Source organism: Colobus angolensis, unplaced genomic scaffold (assembly GCF_000951035.1).
Source record: "Colobus angolensis palliatus isolate OR3802 unplaced genomic scaffold, Cang.pa_1.0 Scaffold315, whole genome shotgun sequence".
NCBI lineage: Eukaryota > Metazoa > Chordata > Mammalia > Primates > Cercopithecidae > Colobus > Colobus angolensis.
Window position 1 is genome coordinate 1,697,493 of NW_012116433.1, and position 22,581 is coordinate 1,720,073.

The 22,581-nt window shown below is 35.7% G+C and overlaps 1 protein-coding gene across 3 annotated transcripts in view; it reads left to right on the plus strand.

Moving 5' to 3' along the window:
- The window catches only part of XPR1 (xenotropic and polytropic retrovirus receptor 1), a 317,382-nt gene that overhangs the window by 158,930 nt on the left and 135,871 nt on the right, over positions 1-22,581 (plus strand). For all 3 annotated transcript variants that reach the window (XM_011951149.1, XM_011951150.1, XM_011951151.1), the window contains exons 4-7: positions 15,247-15,470; positions 17,900-18,049; positions 18,308-18,391; positions 22,198-22,279. In XM_011951149.1, coding sequence (XP_011806539.1) covers positions 15,247-15,470; positions 17,900-18,049; positions 18,308-18,391; positions 22,198-22,279 — 540 coding nt within the window. The remainder of the gene's footprint in view (positions 1-15,246; positions 15,471-17,899; positions 18,050-18,307; positions 18,392-22,197; positions 22,280-22,581) is intronic.

Genomic DNA, 22,581 nt, shown 5'->3' on the forward strand with positions numbered 1-22,581 from the left:
ACAAAGTGAGTTCGATTCAGAAGGATATTTCATCTGGACTCGAAACCTTACACATAGTTCCTGTTACACTGCCAGATTTACAGCCTAGTAACTGGAATACCTATCCCTTTGAATGTAATGTATCCCCTGAGCAGTAATTTATGAAAAAAATTTTAGTCTGTAATTGTATTTAATATCAAAAATATAAAATTACTCTTTTTTCTTTTCATGTTTAATATGTAAATTACATGCCTGCTATTGAGAATATACTCTCATCTCTTGGCAAAGACTTTAGAAATACCATAATCTTATAACTAGCATAATCATAATCAAAATTAGTGTGAATTAGTCTAAAGATGAATAGTTTAATGACTTTACTAATTTGTTTTTTGGATAATTTTTTTCCTGGCTTGTCCACAACTTCTGGAAGCATCTTACTCAGATAACCTTTTTCAGCAGCCCCTTCAACTAGAGGCTGATCGTTCTCTTTTATAGAGTATTGAGAGTCAGGAGATGGAAAAAGGTAAAAAGAGTCAGTGAGAAAGAGCTGCCAGAAGACAAGAGACTGAGTCCAGCATTCTCTTAGCTACCATTGTTCTTCCAAATCAGCATTTCTGTGTATTTCTATAAAAATGAATCTTCTTCTAAGCATCAGTATTGTTCTATTTCTGCCACTCCTGTTCGTTAGCATCTACTGATCTCTTGGTTGCTTACTGTGAAGTTGGACTCCTGGCTCCCAGTCAATCTCTATCTTAATTTTTCGTATCATGTTGGATGACTTCATTGTCCTTGTGGACAGTCATTTTCAGTTACACTGTACTTTAGCCCCATACACAGATAGCCATACCCATCACCCCCAATTCCTCTTCTCTAAAATACCAAAACCTAATATGAGTCTATGACCATGTTTCCCAGCCTTTTAGCTTTTTACTCCCCTACTCCTTTAATATCTGTTTTTCCATGTCACAGAGCTCTAGTTTCTTGACTCTCCCATTTTATTTCAGTTTATCATACACCTCTTATAATTATTTCCTACTTTTTTTTTTGTCTTCTTTTTTCCTTCTTTTGGAGAATGGGGTCTCGCTATGTTGCCCAGGCAGGTCTTGAATTCCTGGGCTCAAGCTATCTTCTTGCCTCTGTCTTCCTAAGTGCTGGGATTATAGGCATGGCCACCACACCCAGCCAGAATTATTTTCTTCTCCATCAATCATGTTAACCATTTTGACTTTGACCCCTGTGTTTTTAATTCCTTTTCCCTCATTGCCTTATGTTGCATCTGCCTAGTAAAACCCAATCAATTGATCCTTTACCTTCTTCATGCCTACCACAGAGGCTGCGTAGGACAACAGCAGAAGAAATTGGAACCACAATCAATTCGTTATTGCACCCTTAACTACACCCTCAAAGCTTCCTGCGGGTCCTAATCAGTATCCTTTTTCATGCTCCAAAGTGCTTTTGTAAACTTTGTATCATTCTCCAGAATTCTCTAACCCCACCATCTTCCCCATCATGCTCATTATACCCGCTGTTTTACAAATAAAAATAAAGGCCATCAGCTTCTGTTGATGTATAATGCCATGCAGATATATGGTATTATATCTGCACCTCTCTCCCAAATGCCTATAGACATTCTTATCCTTATTTATATTCCCCCAATCTTTGTAGAAGAGATATCCCTCTTTATTCCATCCGAGATCTTTACAACTACTGACTAAATTTCAACTCTTCAAGACCTTGCTCCAGTAATTATTTCCTCTAAGAATTATTAAATAAATATATTTAACTTCCCTTTTTGTTGATTCAATCTCCTTAGCAAGTCATTCCCTTCAAAAAAAAAAAAAAAAGAGCAAACAAATTTCTTTTTTTTTTTTTTTTTTTTTTACGGAGTCTCACTCTGTCACCTAGGCTGGATGCAGTGAGTGGCCGGATCTCAGCTCACTGCAAGCTCCGCCTCCTGGGTTTAGGCCATTCTCCTGCCTCAGCCTCCCGAGTAGCTGGGACTACAGGTGCCCGCCACCTCGCCCAGCTCATTTTTTTTTTTTGTATTTTTAGTTGAGACGGGGTTTCACCATGTTAGCCAGGATGGTCTCGATCTCCGCCTGCCTCGGCCTCCCAAAGTGCTGGGATTACAGGCTTGAGCCACCACGCCCGGCCCAAATTTCTTAACTTTATATCCTCCTCCTCCTCATCTTTCATTTGTAGCTGAGCTTTTTCCTTTGGCAGAGGGAACAGTTTATGCACAAACAAGAGCCATGAAAGAACATAGCATGTATATATGTCTCTTTCACAAGGATAGAGGCACCTAGAAGACAGAGACAAAGTATACATTTTTTTTGATACTGAGTCTTGCTCTGGTGCCCAGGCTGGAGTGCAGTGGTGCAATCTCGGCTCACTGCAAACTCCACCTCCCAGGTTCATGCCATTCTCCTGCCTCAGCCTCCTGAGTAGCTGGGACTACAGGTACCCGCCACCATGCCTGGCTAATTTTTTTTTTGTATTTTTAGTTGAGACGGGGTTTCACCATGTTAGCCAGGATGGTCTCGATCTCCTGACTTCGTGATCCGCCTGCCTCAGCCTCCCAAAGGGTTGGGATTACAGGTGTGAGCCACCGTGCCCAGTCAAAATATAAATATTATTTAAAGCCATGCAAACAGGTAGATTTTCTGCAAGGGAAAAATGTACAGAAGGGATTGCAGTGTTTTCAAGGAGAAAGATAATTTCTATAATTAGGAGATAGCAGGATTAAGAGGAATCAGCGATGTAGACAGAGAAGACCGTATAGCAGGAGGAGGAGGAGGAGACTAAAAGAGGAGGGCATTTGCAATGAAACAAATGTTTAGATTGAGAAAGGGTATTGGAAATGATGTAAGGCTATAAACTATGAATATATAAAATCAAGTTTATTAGCTTTTTTCTTTTACTATGACATTTTTTGGAAAAAGAAGACTCTTTTAAGTCAACTCCAAATGGATGATTTGTTTCACAAAGAATAGAAAATGCTTCTTTGTTTATGAAGAAAAAGATCTACTCTTGGTAGTATTTTGTTTTTTTGTTTGTTTTTGAGACAGGGTCTCACTCTAGGCTGGAGTGCAGTGGTGTGATCTTGGCTCACGGCAACCTCTGCCTCCCGGTTCAAGTGATCCTCCTGTGTAGCTGGAACTACAGGTGTGTGCCACACACCTGGCTAATTTTTTATTTTTATATTTAGTAGAGATGGGGTTTCACCATGTTGGCCAGGCAGGTCTCGAACTCCTGACCTCAGGTGATCCACCCACCTTGGCCTGCCAAAGTGCTGGGATTACAGGCATGAGCCACTGCGCCTGGCCAGTAGACACTTTTCATATTTTGAGTTATAGTAAAAAAAAATCTACTTTATGACCCAACACACATATACAGATACATTTGTTTTATATATATTTGTATGCATCTATATGTGTGTGACTACATAATGTATTTAAATAATTTAAGATTTTTTTCATGAAACAGTACTTATCTTTAGTACTTGTAGTATATTCTGGTTTCTATATTTTTCTATTCTGTTTGATTTTTTAAAATGCTGATTATGATCCACTAAATTGGTTTTATGACCTCATACTGGGTTGCAGCCCTCAGTTTGAAACATGATTTCTTTAAGTTAGGTTGCTTCTCAGAAATAATTTTAGGCTAGCTACTATTAACAATTTTGGTGCTATAATATGACTTCCTGTTTTGTGTGTGTATTGGCAGGGCCAGTGAGGCATGTCTCTTGATGTCCTCACTGGTACAAATTGATCGTCTCTAGAGTGACTCCTGCCAGATCAGGAAGTGGTAGGTAATACGAAGACATGATTGACAGAAATAGAATTTGGTTCTGATCCTCAACAGTATCTTTTTTCCCTCCTTATTTAGCAACCTTCTCCCCAGAAGATTGTAGACTGCAGTTCTCAGACACTAGGGCACAAGAAAAACTGTAAACAATATGGGGTGAGTTTAGCTTAATAACCCACCTCCACCCACTTATATGTCACACATTAAATAGTTAAAAATGCTCCATTTTTAAGTGAGATGTTTTTGACTAAAACCTTTAAATGTCCCGAAACAAATTGCTGTATTTTTTTTGTCTGTTTCTAATCACATCAAAAAGGCCAATCAATCAAAATATAGCATGAATGCTGCTAAAATTTGGAGTGTTTTTCTTGCCGATGCTATTTACTATTGAACCTTCCTAGGCTTCCACGCACTCGCTTATAAAACAAGCAGATTGATTCCCAACCCTGTAGGGTTCCACACATTAGGATCAGAAGCTATTTTCAATATTCAGAAAACCTGATGTAAGTTATTTTGTTAGTCTTTATTTTTTATTATGTGTCTTTGGTTGAAAATTGACATTTATTTAGATGACATTTAGATTTATAGATAAAATCAGTATTCGAAGATCATGGGAAGAGAGGGGAATTGTGAAATGGAGAGGTCCTTCATGGTAAAAACATTGCTAGTCCCTAACCTGGAAGTCTCTTAGGTCTCTTCTGTCACTAAACAAGGTATCAATCCTGAAGTCTATACCATTAGAAACCTTTTTTTTTGTGGTGACCAGTAATGTCTTTTTCCAGTGGACAACTGATCCAACTGATCACTTCACTTTTTTCAAACCAGTTTGCCTTTTCTCTTTATTAAAAATACTTAGCTTCTAAACAGTGTTTATGTGCCTAACGTTAAAAAAAAAAGTCAGAATATATGCGTTGCTTCTAATATTTCACAAAACATTCAAGCCTCTTTTATTGGCTGGAATTTTGAAATAGCTAAGTGCTTTTTGTTTGTTTTTGAATAATTTCTTTTTTTTTTCTGGCTTTTTTTGGCTTCAGTGACATTGGAAAGTCACAGCAGTTTTAATATGCTGTCTCTTTCTTTACTAAAAAGGGTAGGAGGGAGAGAGGGAAGAAGGAAGGTAATTGCATTGGTGTTTTATTAGTAGGAAAATTATAATAGAAATTATAAATTTCTATAATAGAATAGAAAATAATTATAAAATTATAATTATTATAATTATATATAAATATTAAATATAATAATATTTCTTGCCTGTAAAATATGTTCTTGATTCATATAAATGCAAGACCAATTAGATAATAGTTACTAAGAGCTATTCTTATTATATAGTTATTCCTGTTATTCCTGTAATCCTGTTTTACAGTGTCTTGCTGTATGTTTTTTTTCATTATTGATTTATATTGTTTTTATACAAAAGGAATTTGAGGCACTGTATATTGTTACACCACTAAATGTGTGCAATTAATAGTTAAAATCTTTTACACTGAAATAGTAAATGTTCATTTTACAAATGATACGTGTGTCTAGTATGCATGTATTTAAACTATGACTTAATGACTGGTTTTGTTCTTTGCTCATGTGTGTGTTAAAATGTGGATTAAGTAGGTATTTTTAATGAGAGTGGTCATAGGTTGGTATATTGTTTTAAATTCCCATGTCTTAACATGTCTTCCTGCGTCATGCATGGGTCTCTTGAATTCATTACAGTAGAATCAGTTACTTAAGAACTGTTTAAAGGAGTAGGGAGGGTAGTAGGGGAAGTGAAATTAAAGTAGCCACTCTTGCTTGCTTTCTTGTTAATACATCTGAAGGAAATTACAATTACAATATTTGTATTGTCCACAATAAATTTTCCTTTCTTTATTCTGTTAAAAAAAAGTGTTTGATAAGCCTCTATTGAAAACAAGCCATGTGAAAACCAGCCTCATTTTCTCTCCTTTTTTTTTCTCAGCCTCATTTTCTTTCTCTCCTTCCTTCCTTCTGTGTCTCTCCTATTTTTCCTTTTTTCTGTCTGAGACTGAAAGAAAGAATGAGGAATGTCTATGGTCATGAGTAACACAGTTTCCAAATGGCATCTTCACAAACAAACACAATATCATGTAAAATTAATGTTTTTTTTAAAATTGTAGGTCACAACCCAATAAATTGGTCAGAAAATTAAAATACAATCATGTGTCACTTAATGACAGGGATAATTCTGAGAAATGCGTCATGAGGTGATTTCATTTTGGAAACATCATGTGTAGTTACACAAACATAGATGGTCTATCCTGTTACACATGTAGCCGATATAATATAGCCTGTTGCTCCTAGGCTATAAAACTGTCCAGCATGTTACTACAGAGAATACTGTAGGCAATTGTAAAACATTGGTAAGTATTTATCTAAACATAGAAAAGGTACAGTAAAAATAAAGTATTATATCTTATGGGGCTCCTGTTGTACATGCTGTCAGTTGTTGACCAGACCAGAATGTTGTTCTGTGGCGCTACGACTGTACGTGGGTCATCGCAGGCATTTTTTAAAAAATATAGATAGAATATAGTAGAATAGAAAATATCAAAGTGTTGTTTACTAAATACATCTGTTGTGTTTATTTACAAATTATATGTATTTTTTAAAGTTTATGTGCAGTATGACATTTAGTATTTTACAGTTATGCAAAGTACTGTGAAAACTGACATGAAGAAGCATTGACTTTACTTGGAGGAAGAAAGCAGGATTGAGGAAAAGCCTTTAGAAGAAGTGAAATTTAAATTGGGTCTTTGAAAATGTGTAGGCATTGGCCAAATGCTCTTAAGGGAGGTTGTTTGGGGATGGCTATAGGGGGAGGTAGAACTTAGTGCTTCAGAGCAAGGGAAAAAAATCTATCCAGATGCATAGTGGCATTAAAGGACATGACATATTTGGGGATGAAGACAATAACAAATAGTCTTTTGAAGCTGAAGTTGTAAGATATCAAGGAGTAAGTTGCTGATTAGAGAGAAAAGTGGAAAAATTAGATGTTTTATTCACATACAGATTTCAGACTTCAGTATCTGAGGTACACAGTTTCAAGTGTGTAGGAATTCCAGATAAAAGCAGTATAAAAAATGCATGTAATGTAACAAGATTAACTATCCTGAATCATCTGTGATGGGTCAACATTCTCATTAACTTACTTTATATTTTGAATAACACTAAGGTCCATAAATTGAATTAGCAAGATAGTAATATTGTAAGACAGGTAAACAAACAATAAAAATATTCTAAGACCCTAATTTTATTTTAGAAAGAATTATGCTTCAATTGCATAACAACTTAACAGCGTTGCCATTCTGAAGATAGCTTGTAGTTCTTGAAATAACTTTTTCTAAAAGTAAAAGAACGATGAATTTGGTGAAAGCAAAAGATATTGGTAATCCGTGTTCTAGCTCTTTGAGGGATACATAGGTGCTTTGAAAATTCTTGAATGGTTATTGGAAATTTTTATCAAGTATTTAGTATGAGACTAAATACTTGATAGTATGTTAACTATGGTGTTAACATATTATTAAAATAATCATATTCTCATATTCAGGGTCACTTGATTTACTGGCATAAGTAGAAATTGTAGTTTATTGGCAAAATAGTCTATTTTCATCAATATTTATAAAATTGCTTAGAAGTGTTGTGTGTAATATTTTTTCAGATAGCTTCTAAGTTGTTAGGACATAAATACTTAAGTTGTTTGAACCTGACTACTTAATAAATAGAAGCATTAGGTATTCTTTTGGCCCAGAAGCATCATGAAAATATTACTGAGACACAAAGTACACCATGAGCCAAGAAAGAACCTAGAAGTTCTACATTGTTTTTGATCTTGAGGATAAGACAGACACATTTGCAATAGAAATGTTTAACATATGTAAAAAGAGCCATGAGATTCATTCATTCATTCATTCATTCACTCACTTATTTATTTATTTATTTTGAGACTGAGTCTTGCTTTGTCGCCCAGGCTGGAGTGCAGTGGTGCGATCTCAGCTCACTGCAACCTCTTCCTCCCGGGTTCAAGCAATTCTCTGCCTCAGCCTCCTGAGTAGCTGGGATTACAGGCGCCCACCACCACGCTTGGTTAATTTTTTTGTATTTTTGGTAGAGACGAAGTTTCACCATCTTGACTAGGCTGGTCTTGAACTCCAGACCTTGTGATCCACCCACCTCGGCCTCCCAAAGTGTTGGGATTACAGGCGTGAGCCACTGCGCCTGGCCTCATTTTTTTAAGTGTATTTGTAGATTTTCATCATAGATCAAAGTATACACTTTTATGCACACACACACACACCCTTTTCCAGGTTCTGTGCAATCCCATGTGTTTGAGCTTTCTGGCGATCTGGCTCTAGAAACCTGAAGTGTCATTGCAAAATAGACTGGGATACTTGGTGTCAAAAGCAGTATTTCTTATTCTTTTTAAACCTATATCCCTTTGATAGATATGAAAATCTCATACCATAGCTGTAGTAATATTGAATATGATTTTTTCAAACTACATATGCTTTATATTCCCCTACCCCCACCCAGGGATTTTCATAGGCTCCTCTACATAGTTATGCCCTCAAGGAAGAGAATCATTACTTTAAAGAAAGTAGCAAAATACACCTGAAATGTTGATTTCTTCTCCATTTCTGTTTGGGAATGTAGGTTACTAGAGAGAACTTTTACCTATTTATTCATTTATTCAACAAACATGGATCGAGTATACTATATGCAAGCTCTTTATGGTACAAAGATAATGATGATAGGCCACGCAAAAACTTGTATGAGAATGTTAATAGCAGCATTATTTACATAGTTTAAAAAACTAGAAACAATTTAAATGTCTGTAGACTGAAGAATATTTAAACAAAATATATATTCACACAATGAAATACTATTTGGCAATAAAAGGAGTTCAGTATAACAGACTTACATTATGGTACAAAATGGATGAACGTCAAAATTATCATGCTAAGTTCAAGAACCCAGACAAACACAAAAGATTACATATTGTGTGATTCTTTTATATGGAATGTTCAGAAAAGGCAATTCAACAGAAACGGAATACAGATCAGTGTTTGCCTGGGGTAGGGGCTGGAAGTGGGGATTGACAGCTAATGGCCATGATGGAAGTATATGAGGTGTCAGAAATGTTGTTCTAAAATTGGATTTTTATGATGATTGTACAACTCTATAAATTTACTAAAAGTCAATGAATTGCATGTTTACAATAGATGAATCCTGTGGTAGGTAAGTTATACCTCAAACATTATTTAAAATAAATTTTCATTATAAAAAAAGATAAAGATTTTAGAATTGTTACCTTTAAAGTTCAGTCAGTGAAGCAGACATAAACGAAGAATTATATGTAGTGTGCTTTGGCTGCATGTATGTGGTCCCAAAAGAGCCCTAAGGTGGGAGTTTCATTTGTGACTGAGAGAATTGTTAAATATGAAAAACTTTATATAGAAAACAGTGTTTGAGATTAGCCTTGCAAAATAAGTAAGGAGTTTTCCATATGGAGAGGCATTTGTGTCTTGACTTATTGTTGGCACACAGGAAGTAACAGTCGTCTTTCTTTTCATTTTTGGGCTTCTTACATTTTTAATATGCATATGATGAGAAGTGTAAATGTATTGACAGTTCTGACTAAGGATGTTAAACAATTAGCAAATTTATATACTAATCTTTTAACAATTAAAGTTAAGCAATCTTATTACATATGATATTCTGTCTTCTGGCTAATTTACCTAAGGTTTTTAGTCAGCAGAATAATTTATAGTTGCCCTTAGATAAATCGTTGTATTATTTCATTTTATGTTTGTGTGCATATTGTGTGTAATATTTTTTCAGATAACTTCTAAGTCATTAGGACATAAATACTTAAGTTGTTTGAACCTGACTACTTAATAAATAGAAGCATTAGTTATTTCTTTTGGCCTAGACAGATGAAAATATTACTGGAACACTAAGGGCATCGTGAACCAAGAAAGAACCAAGAAGTTCTATACTGTTTTTGATCTTAAGGATGATAAGACAAACACATTTACAATAGAAATGCTTAACATGTGTAAAAGGAGCCCTGAGATTCATTTTCTGTTGACTTCAGTAAGAGATTTTAAAATATATGGATTGTTCTGTTTTTTACAATATGGAAGACTAGAAAGAAATCCTAATAATCTCTTTGAAACACTGAAGTGACACATAAAATTACAAAATTATCAGGAAAATAATAAAAATATGTATCTAATATGATTAAAAATGTAAAGGAGAGCACAAAAACCATAAACAAAGAAGAAATCATTAAAATTAACTAGGCATGTTTTTTAAAGGACCAGTTAGAACTTTTGCAAATGAAAATATAATCACGGAAATTAGTATCTTAATAGATCAATTAAACTGTAGATTAGGTAGAATTAAAGGGACAATTTATAAACCGGAAGATAGAGCTGAAAATTTACTCAGAATGCAACACAAATTGATAAAGAGAAGAAAATATGAGAGATGTAAGAGACAAAGTAAAAAGGTCAAGGGGTTATAATTGGTATCTTTATTTTCCCATGACCCGTTCCATATTTCCTTTGCCCTCAGCCAGAACCCCAACTGGTTATTGGGTGAGATGACTTAGACTTTAAATTCGTAAAGGATCTGAATCTCAATAGTTCTTTTATTAATTACTGTAGGTTTGTTTTTGTTTTTGAGACATAGTCTCACTCTGTCACCCAGGCTGGAGTGTGTGGTGCCACAATCTCAGCTCACTGCACCCTCCACCTCCTGGGTTCAAGTGATTCTCATGCCTCAGCCTTCTGAGCACCTGGGATCACAGGCGTGCACCACCACACCCGGCTAATTTTTGTAATCTTTGTAGACACGGGATTTTACCATGTTGGTCAGGCTGGTCTCGAACTCCTGGCCTCAAGTGATCCACCTGCCTCAGCCTCCCAGAGTGTTGGGATTACAGGCGTGAGCCACCATGCCCGGCCTGTTGTAGTTTTCCATTAACATATATGATTGGTCATGGAAGTAATCGAGGGTGTTCCAAAGTCTCCTGGGTTCCATACCTTGTTGCTCCTATTATGTTTCAGCAATTCACCTTTCCCTTGGTAATCAGGATCAGTCACTTTTAGCCAGTAAACCCCTTCTTTGTCTATTGTTTCATAGTACAAAGAACCCAAAATGGCCAGGTGGCAGTTGCATCTTCCAATTCAGTGGAACCATTGTTGTATTCCTCTGATGGAAGCATTTTCCCCTTGAGAACTAACCAACAGTCAGAGTTTAAGTCGTAGATTGGGAAGCAAAAATTATGTGAGTGGATTATTACAGTATTGGGAGGAGCCACTCCTACTTCTACCCCTTGATTCCTAGACTGGATATTTTGGTTATGGTGGAGACATACGGCCTCGTTATTGTATCCTGTAAGACAGAACCCCGTCCTTTCAGAGTCTTGTCTCCCAACTTTTCTGTTAGGCTGTTGATTAGCTTTTCTATTAGGTCATCTATTTCTGGGTATATAATAAAAGACTATTTTATTTCATGGCTATGAGCCCATTGCTTTTACTATTGTTGCTGTGTAATGAGTTCCTTGATCAGAAGCAAGGCTGTATAGAATACCATGATAGTGGATAAAGCGTTTCAGGAGATGCTGGTACTAGAGAAGCATTATAGGTAGGGAAGGTACATCCATATCAAGAATGCTTTTATTCCAGGGAGGACAAATCTCTGTCCCCTGCCCAATAGAAGGCATCCAACACAATCAACCTGCCAGTAGGTAGCTGGCCAGTCCCAAGGAATAATGAATAATGGTAACATGTCTGGGATTCAGTGCTAGTCTCTGCTGCCTGGTGAGTAGCTGCATTATCAGATGTGTAGCTGCATGCCAGGTGCTAGAGGTTGTATTGATTTTCCTCAGTGAAAATACCATATCCAGAATAGCAACTGCCATCACAGAGACCACCTAGTTTACACCAATCCAGTTATTTGCCAGGGTTCATCAAACTTCTACATAAACAAATGAGTTAAAAGAGGATATGGTAGGTATCCTATCCCTTTGTCTTTAAAGTCTGTGATTGTTGTACTAATTTCTGCAGTTCTATCTTGATAAGGAAAAGTTCCAGGAACTGTCACAGCCCTTCCTTTCATTATGTTTCTTACCCGTGGGTCAGAATCACTGGAGAGTCTACCAGCAGCCTAGTAGTTCTATTCTAATTATACATCTTGGAACTGAAAAAAGAATCATAGGATGAATCTGTGGACCAACTGGGTCCTCTGTGAGTCTAATCTGGGCTGATATTTCATCTGTCACCTGAATATCGTAAGTGTATAGTTTGATTGCTAAACCACAGTGATGCCAGGAGTCTCCAGAAGTTTGCCACTCCTAAGGAAAACACTCCTAGGGAAAAAGATTCAAAGTATGAGAGGAACTTGAAATGAGCAAGTTTCTCCATTGCTGACTTTGAAGATAGAGTTAAGAGTAGTCTCGAGAAGCTAAAAGCAGACCACAGATGAGAGACAGCAAGGAAACGGGAACCTCACTCTTAAAACTACAAAGAACTGAATTCTGCCACAACCAAGTGAGCTTGAATGTGAGCTTGAGAAAGCAGCCTAGCTAACACCTTGCGTTTAGCCTTAGGAGAGCCTGACAGAGAACCTAGCCACATCATGCTTGGACTTCTAACCTACAAAACTGTGAGCTAATAAATGGGGTTTCTTTAAGACACTATGTGTGTGATAATTTGTTATATAACAATACAAAGCTAATATACAAAAGCCAGTGACTAGTAATCTTTGCAAAGTCTGGATATTTCCCTTTCCCCAGTGCACAGTCACTCTAGTAAAAAGACACGAGGCCCTCTGAGGAAGGATTAGAGGAAGATCTACAGTATATACTTGTGGCAGTGCTGCAGGAACCACCCAAAAGCAAGGCCAGCTTCCACTTCAGTCAGGGGTCTCTAGTTTTTCAACTAGCATAGGTCTGGAAGCTAGTGAGAGATAGTGACTCTCTTGTAGTGACTAATACCAAGTATTTGGCCACCAGACCTGGAGGTTTTTTCTGTTACGTCGGTCAAGCAACATTCTAGTAGGTTTCCCATTTCTGTCTTTCCTAGGGATAACCATGACCAATTAACCACAGCCAAAATCTCAGTGGGCAAAAACATCTGTCCTCTTGCCTTTTATGGTAAATGCATCTACTTTGTTTTGATAGTTAAGTGCTGCCCTCTGGCCCTTCTGTTCCAAGGATCATTGAGTGTGCATTGCAATCAGGGAACCCATCTCAGTGGATACATCTCTCATAGCCATTCCTGGCCTTCCATGGAGAGTAAACGTAGAGCTTTTTAAGGATGCAGATGCTCTTCTCACTAACGTAATTCTGGATGCCTTAATGAAGGGATTATTTTCTGGGCCCCCTCAGGAGGATGTGATTGGTGTTGGAGAGGTGTAAGAGTGGTCCCTAGGAGCTAAAAGCAGGTCCCAGATGGGTTGACCCACATAGATGGATGAAATTTATTTGTAAAGAGGAATGGAAACATGATTTTGGTTTTGAATGCAATCTTAGATCATAGGAAATACAAGAAGATATAAATAGATTATAAAAGTTAAGAAAATGAAGGTCATGTAAAGGATTAAGAATAGAGATGAATCTTGGAAACATCCTATAGAAGGAAATTCTCTACGAGAAAGAGTGAATCATGAAGCAGTGCCAGACAGGACAAAAATACTAAAGGTTAGTTAAAGACAACAGCAAGACGGTATAGCAGTAGATAAAGCAAGGAATGGGAGAACTATGATAAAGAATAAGTTGTAAATAATTCTTTGTTATTATTATATAATTTTTATCATTATTTATCGAGTGCTATGTCCCTTGGCATTTCTTTTTTTTTTCTTTTGAGATGGTGTCTTGCTCTGTCACCCAGGCTGGAGTGTAGGGCTGCGATCTCAGCTCACTGTAACCTCCTCTCACTGCAACCTCCGCCTCCCGAATTCAAGCAATTCTCCTGCCTCAGCCTACCAAGTAGCTGGGATTACAGGAGTGCACCACCACACCTGGCTAATTTTGTATTTTTAGTAGAGACGGGGTTTCACTATGTTGCCCAGGCTAGTCTCGAAATCCTGACCTCAGGTGATCTGCCTGCCTCAGCCTCCCAAAGTGCTGGGATTACAGGCATGAGCCATCACACCCTTCCGGTCCATTGGCATTTCTATGCTTCATTTAATCTTTCCAACCACTTTATGAGGGAGTTGGTATTTCCATTTCATATGAAAGTTGTAGAAGAGTTATAAAAAAAAAAAAACTTCACTAAAATCATACAGCTAGTTAATGAGGCAAGAATTTGAACCCACATCTGCCTGGTTCCAGTGAACTAAGTTGTGACCTTGGAAGAAAAATTATAGAGTACTATTTTTAAATGTATGTGTAACAGAAACACATATATTCAGATATACCTAATATTTTTAACACATAGCTTGCAAGTCTTAATCTCTTATAATACCTGTCTTAGAGAAGTAATGAAGGATAGTAGGAAATACAGGAGATTAAAAATCTAAAGCCCAAATTCTAATCCTGTTTCTGACCTGAACTGTATAACCAGAAACATTTCTTAATGGCTTTTTAAAATTGAGATATTTCTATACCATAAAATTGCCTCCTTAAAGTTTGTAATTCCATGGTTTTTCGTATATTCACAAGGTTGTACACCCATCACTACCAATTCTGGAACATTTTCATCATCCTAAAGACATATCTTGTACCCATTAGCAATCACTTCCCATTTGCCTTCCGCTCAGCCCATGGCAAGCATTAATCTTCTTTCTATCTGTGTGGATTTTGTGATTCTGGACATTTCATATTAATGGAATCATACGGTATTGGGTATTTTGTGTCTGATTTGTTTCACTTAATGTCTTCAAGGTTCATCCATGTCATAGCATGAATTAGCACTTCATTCTTTTTTAATGGCTGATTCTATTATGTGTTTATATACACACGCATGCACGCCACATTTTGTTTATTTGTTCCTCAGTTGATGGACATTTGGATTGTTTCCACTTTCTGGCTATTATAAATGCAAGTTAGTATGTGTATACAAGTTTTCTTGTGAACATATGTTTTCACCTCTCTTAGGTATATGCCTAGGAATGGAATTGCTGAATCATATGTTTAACCTTTCGAGAACTGCCAGCTTTCTTCCAAATACCGGAGAGGCTGCATTTTCACTCTTAGTGGCTCTTTACATTTTATTTATTCATTTTGTAAAAAGAAAGGTACATGAGGTTTTGTAGGGGGTAAAATGAAAGCAGTGTGTTACACAAAAAATATTTTTTCCTATTGAGTTCTAAATATTACAAGTAGCAGGTTTTTTTCCTAGAAATTCTAGGGGAACAAATGGGAATTATTATTAAAAATTCAGAAGTCAGTAGGAACTTTTTTATATTACTGATTTGACAATTCTGTTATATTTCTTATAGAGAAGCTCGCAGAGGCTCAGCGCAGGTTTGCTACACTTCAGAACGAGCTTCAGTCATCGCTGGATGCGCAGAAAGAAAGCACTGGTGTAACTACACTGCGACAACGCAGAAAGCCAGTCTTCCACTTGTCCCATGAGGAACGTGTCCAACATAGAAATATTAAAGACCTTAAACTGGCCTTCAGCGAGTTCTACCTCAGTCTCATCCTGCTGCAGAACTATCAGGTACTTAGATTCTTACCCTAGAAAATGGCACCTTCAAGGAAATGAGAAATTTCAATAAATGGAAATACCCTAAAGTATTACTAGTGGGTCAGTTCCAAAAAGGAAAATCCTTAACATGTTATTATTCTTGGGGTTCCTACTGGCTAAAAGCCACGTGTCAGAGGCGGTAAAACTGTGTTAATAAGACTTCTGTTTTTGAAGATTCATATTCTAAAAACTTTTGTATAATATTTAGGGGTAGCCCACAACTCAGGGACTAACAGTTTGCTTCCTGTTTTTAGAGGCAACTCTGATAGTCATGAATAGAAATAATATATCTCTCCAGCCACTGTTGGCTATGTAAGGGCTTTTTTTTTTTTCTTTTCTTTTTTGAAACAGAGTCTCACTGTGTCACTCAGGCTGGAGTACAATGGCATGATCTCGGCTCACTGCAACCTCTGCCTCCTGGGTTCAAGCAGTTCTCCTACCTCAGCCTCCTGAGTAGCTGGGATTACAGGTGCACACCACCGTTCCCAGCTAATTTTTGTATTTTTAGTAGAGATGGGGTTTCACCATGTTGACCAAGCTGGTCTTGAACTCCTGACCTAAAGTGATCCGCTTGCCTTGGCCTCCCAGGCTTTGGGATTACTGGCATGAGCCAATACTCCTGGCCCGTACGGGCTTTTATAGTCCTCCTAACTAATAGCAAAATTTCTACAAAAGCTATCAGATAGTTAATTTTTCTACAGCTGACACTAATAAAACAAAGACCTTGACTTTTCAACTTGCAGTTGAAAGAATCCTTTCAATTTTCCTGTCCATGGGCTGCAATAAAATCATATTTTTTAAAGTTATTGAGAAAAGCATCTCCCTAATCTTTAAAGAGACCTTATGCACTATTTTTTTTTTCATTTTATTCTTGTGATTATTACTTATAGTGAGTGGTTAGAATCATCACAGGATGGCATACCATGTTAAAACTAAAGATTATGTAACAAAAGTATTACCTGGAGTGTTAGAATTTTAAAATAAAAAGTAATTAAAGTCCCATATCTGCAGTAATCTTAAATTGCTAATGCATGTGCTTATTTTTATCATTTTCTTCTATAATTCTACTTTGTTCTTTAGTGATTTAATGTTTTATCATTTGAAGACAAACCTAGTAAGAAAACAATTTAGTAGAAAAATAATTACATATGTTTATATAGTGATAAATTCCTTTGCTTTGAGATTTGTTCATCGCTTTATAATTTAAAAAACAAAAAATGTATTTCCTCTTTCCTATAATGGTTTAACAACGTTACTATATCATAGTTCATAAATTATGTTTGTGTGTTACATGGAAAAATCTTTGTTAAATTTCATTGTATTAACTTTCCTAGCAACTTTTGTTCGGGGTCATTATAAAATGCTCCTTGCGAAAACAAAAGTAATAGTTAATTATGAAAGTTCTGCTTTATCTTCCATTCTTTGGGGGTCATCTATTCTGTAAGAATACATTTATTTTGAGAATGAAGGAGAAAGGAAGATTGATTAAAAGCTATCTCTAAGTCATGATGTATGTATGCACCCCACACAGATTTTAAGATCATACATTAAAGCATGAGGGAAAAATATGTAAACAAATAAGGAAAGCCTATTTTGGAGTGAGTGCACAATATTTTGCTCTTAGGAACATGTAATCAGCAAATTTGGGAGACCTCTGGTTTAAAGATCTAACCTTGCAATTTGAGTTTTCAGCTTTTTTGCATGCTGGGCAAAGAACAACAGAATTTGAGATGTTGAAAGTATAGTATTTTGTTATTGTAGAAATTGGGGAAAAGTAGGGACTTCTACCCATTATAGACTGAACCCTGTACGTATGATCACTGCTTCCTTTTTGCTTACTCTTCTTAGCACTCCCATACGCAAACTGAGAATGGGTGGAAGGAACATGAAAGTGAAGAGCACTGGGTGATCTTCCATTTTCTTTACTGGAACATGCGTGACTGCATGGCAGGGGGAGATGCGTACTCCTGTACCAGTCCTTCAGAAAACAAAGAACTAAATAAATGTGTTCAGTGCATGGCAAATGCAAAACATTTTCTGAAGATAATTCTTTTGACCAAAGCAGCAAAATAATAGAAATTAGCTATTTTGAAAATAAATATACACAGAAAACAGGAAATAAAAACATTTTCAGCTTAGGACTTTCATTAATTTACTTGGAAGAGAAATAATAGTGTTCATAGTTCAGGATTTCTTTGTGTTACTAATAGCATACTACCTTGAAATGAATAAAAGAAATAAAAAAGAAGAGTCATCCTTTTAGTAGTAGATGCTTTTATGAAAGCTTTGCTATTTCCTTGCGTACTCAATCTTTGTCCAGCCAGCTCTGTCAGTGCTTATTCTTTTTCATCTTTTTTGATGGTAGTAGAAATTATAGTTGTGTTTCTCATTTCTTTCTGTAGAATCTGAATTTTACAGGGTTTCGAAAAATCCTTAAAAAGCATGACAAGATCCTGGAAACATCTCGTGGAGCAGATTGGCGAGTGGCTCATGTAGAAGTGGCCCCATTTTATACTTGCAAGAAAATCAACCAGCTTATCTCTGAAACTGAGGTACAGTAATCTCGTTTATTTACCACATATTTTCAGTTACATGCTTTATTTTTAGGGAAGCAATTCCTTATTTCTGTTATTTTGTAACTAGTTGCTAGCTTTGAATATATATGCCTTGTGATTTTTTTTCATTTTCTTTATCAGTATACATTCACCAAAAAGTAGTCATAATATCATATATATAAATGGTGCAGAATTATTTGTGCATCACTCAAGTTTAGTATAACATAACCAAAATGTAATACTTTGTCTTTCTAGGCTGTAGTGACCAATGAACTTGAAGATGGTGACAGACAAAAGGCTATGAAGCGTTTACGTGTGCCCCCTTTGGGAGCTGCTCAGGTTAGCATTTGGTTCCAGCAGTTTGTTTGGTTTCACCTATTAATAATCAACATGATATTTAGCTGGCCCCATTACCTTAAAAAAAATTTCAGCCAAAGTTTATAAGTAGTTGCTACTTTTCTTATTTTAGTTTTTTAAATATTATATGCTATATTTTACTTCATTCTGAATTATAATGTCTTTCACCTTTCTCTTCTCATACTGTACTTTTCTCTTGTTTATTCTTACTGAAATGTTAACTTATTGGTATCATCAAATGATTAAGATGTGATGTTAAAAAAATGATCTGGTGCATTCAGATGTGCTAGATTGCTATATAGTTTCATCCAAAATGCAGCAGTTGCTCCAAAAAAGCATTTATTAAATGGTATCTACACAGTAGTTATAAAAAAAAGAAAGCATTTATTAAGTGATATCTTCTGTGTCATAAAACAAGTCTCAATAAATATAGAAGGATTTAAGTCATACAAAGTATATTTTCAGGCATCAGTGGAATAGAAATCAATAACAGAAAGAGTTTCCATAACCTAATGAAAGGCATCTATTAAAAAAAAATAAAACCTCTACAGTTATTATCATACTCAATGATGAACACTGCATGCTTTCTCCCTAAGACGTGGCCCAAAAAAGGGTATTCACCTTTAACACCTGTATTCAACATTGTGCTGGAGATTATAGCCAGTACGGTAAGGGAAGAAAAAGAAATGAAAGTCATTCAGGGTAGAAAGGAAGAAGTAAAACCAGTGGGGTTTTGCCAGCGACTTAACAGTCTATGTAGAAAATCTAGTGAATCTATAGAATAGCTACTAGAACTAATAAATGAGTTTAGCAGGGTCACCAAATATAAGACCAATATGTAAAATCATTTGTCTAGATACTTGCAAGAACAATCAAAAAATGTTTTGAAACATTTTTGAATGGAAATCAAAAAATGTTAAAGCAATGTTATTTATAATATGATCAAAATATACAATGCTTAGTAATAATTCTGACAAAAGATGTGTAAGGCCTTTACATTGAAAACAACAAAACACTGCTGAGCAAAATTAAAGACTTGAATGAGAGAGATCCTCTGTTCATGGGTATCTTGCACAAACCCAGTATTTTAAAGATACATTGTTTCTTCCTCAGGTGATCTATAGATATAATACATTCCAGCTCAGAAATCTCAGAAGACTTTTTTTTTTTTGTAAAATTGGTAAGCAGATTTAAAATTTTATTTGGAAGCCAGGCACGATGGCTCATGCCTGTAATCCCAGAATTTTGGGAGGCTGAGGCAGGTGGATCACTTGAGGCCAGGAGTTCAATACTAGCCTGGCCAACATGATGAAACCCCATCTCGAGTAAAATAAAAAAATTAGCTGGGCTTGGTGGCACATGCCTGTAATCCCAGCTACTTGAGAGACTGAAGTACAAGAATCACTTGAACCCAGGAGGTGGAGGCTGCAGTGAGCTGAGATTGCACGGAGTGACAGAGCAAGACTCTGTCTCAAAAAAAAAAAAAAAAAAGTATATGGAAAGGCAGAGGACCTAGAATAGCCAAAGCAACTTTGGAACATAAATTGAAGGATTAACATTATCTTATGAAAGCTTATTAAAGCTACAGTAATCAAGAGAATGTAGTAGTAGTGTCATGGTAGGCAAATAGATCAATGGACCAAAATAGAGTGTCCAAAAATAGAGTAGCGTATTACAGACAACAGATATTTGATACAGATATAAAGCAGATTAGTGGAGAAAGATAGCATTTTCAACTAATGATGCTGAAACAGTTGAATTCCATATACCAAAAAAAAAAAAAAAAATGAACTTTCATCCATTCTTCACACCATACAGTTCTAAATGTACCATAGATCTCAATGAAAACTGAAAACTACAAATTTCTAGAAGAAAATATGGAAGAAAGTCCTAATGACTTTGGTTATGCAAAGATTTCTTAGAAGTGACACCAAAAGCACCTCATCAAAGTTAAAAACGTATGCTCTTCAAAAGACACATAAGAGAATGAAAAGAAAAGCAAGAGACTAACAAAATATTTATAAAACATATCTGTTAAAGGACTTATATTTAGAATATGTAAAGAACTCCAGTACTCACTAGAAGAAAACAATCAAATGGGCAAAATGGGCAAAAGACCTGAACAGTTCTTCACAGATGTACAGGTGGCAAATTAGCATGTGATGAAATGCTCAATATCATTAGGCATTATGGAAATGCCAGTTAAAACCACAGTAAGATAATACATTCTCTGTTAGATGACTAAAAACAACTAATCATACTAAATGATGGAGGAGTAGGAACTCTCTTTTCTAATATGCTGTGGTGGAATATAAAATGTATAATGAATAAACACATTTGAAAACAGTTTGGAAGTTTCTTAAAAGTACATCTACCATATGATCTGGCTGTTACACTCCTAGGTATTTACCCAAGACAAATGCAAATATATGTTCACATAAAGACTTCAACACAAATGTTCATAGCATCTAAACAACCTAAATGTCTATCAGGAGGTGAATGGATAAACAATTTGTGGTATATCCATACAATGAAATACTACTCAGCAATAAAAACCAACAACCTATTGATAAATGTCATAACGTGGATAAACCTCAAATTAATTATATGGAGAGAAAGAAAGCATAAAAAAAGTGCCTACTATATGATATCATTAACCTAAGACTCCAAGAAAAATGCAAACTAATAAATAGTGACAGAAAGCAGATCAGTGGTTGCTTGTGGATAGAGTGAGGTAGGGTAGGCTGGGAGGAAAGGATTACAAAGGCACATGCGAAATTCTTGGGAGTCGTGGATATCTTCTTTGTCTTGATTATGCTGATGGTTTTGTAGACGTTTATACAGTATCAAAACTTATCAAATCATACACTTTAAATATATACAGTTTATATCAATTTAGGCAGTAAAGCATTTTTTAAAAATCCTAAGCATATTATTGTCAAACTGCTTGTAAATAAGGAGAAGAATCTTAAAAGCATCCAGGGAGCAAAGACACAAATTCTATACTTTAAGTATGTGCAATTTATTTATGTCAGTTGTTTTTGAATAAACATTTTAAAATTGGTTTCAAAAAATTAGGGTGTTTAAGAATGCCTGTAGATACGGTAAGCTAAAGAAAACATAGAAATGGTTATCTCTGGTGAGGAGGGAAGGTTTTGGGATCAGGGAGGAATAGGGACTTCAAAGTTAATGGAAATGTTCAGTTCCTAAATATGGATAATAGTTATAGGTTCGCTTTATTATTATTTGGTATCCTGTGGATACCAAAATCCATGGATGCTCAAGTCCCTTATAAAATGGCATAGTATTGCATATAACCTGTACACATCCTCTTACATACTTTAAATGATCTCTGGGTTACTTATAAGACCTAATACAGTGTAAATGCTGTGTAAATAGTTGTTAATACTCAGTGTTTTTATTTGTATTACTTTTTCTTGTTGTTTTGTTATTTTTTACTGGTTTTTGTTCCTGAATATTTTCAATCCACAGTTGGTTGATTCCTCGAATGTAGAATCCACATACTATAATTTAAGCCTAAGATTGTAATCTTGCTTATTTCATGACACAGATTTCTATTAAAAAAAAAAACTCAATTACTTGGCAACTTGAATAGTATTATAGTATGATGAAGGTTGATTCTCTGGTTCCGATTTATAAAAATTTAGAACATAAAATATTATTTTCATAGTAGAATGTTGAGACTCACTCTACTATTTTATTACAGCATATAGTAAATATAATCAGTGTTTCGTCCTGTACTCAAAATGCTATTTTTCTGTCCACAGCCTGCACCAGCATGGACTACTTTTAGAGTTGGCCTATTTTGTGGAATATTCATTGTACTGAATATTACCCTTGTGCTTGCCGGTAAGTAGTTTAAATTTTGAATTAATTTATTCTTACCAATATGCCTGTGTCGTATTCTGCCCCTCTGTAAGGAATTATGCATGCAACTACCAAAGCTACTGAAAGATAAATCTATCAGGGCTAAGTTTTTTGTCCTTATAAATGTGTGGTTTTTTTTTTTAATTATTATACTTTAAGTTCTAGAGTACATGTGCATAACGTGCAGGTTTGTTACATATGTATACCTGTGCCATGTTGGTGTGCTGCACCCATCAACTCGTCAGCACCCATCAATTCATCATTTATATCATGTATAACTCCCA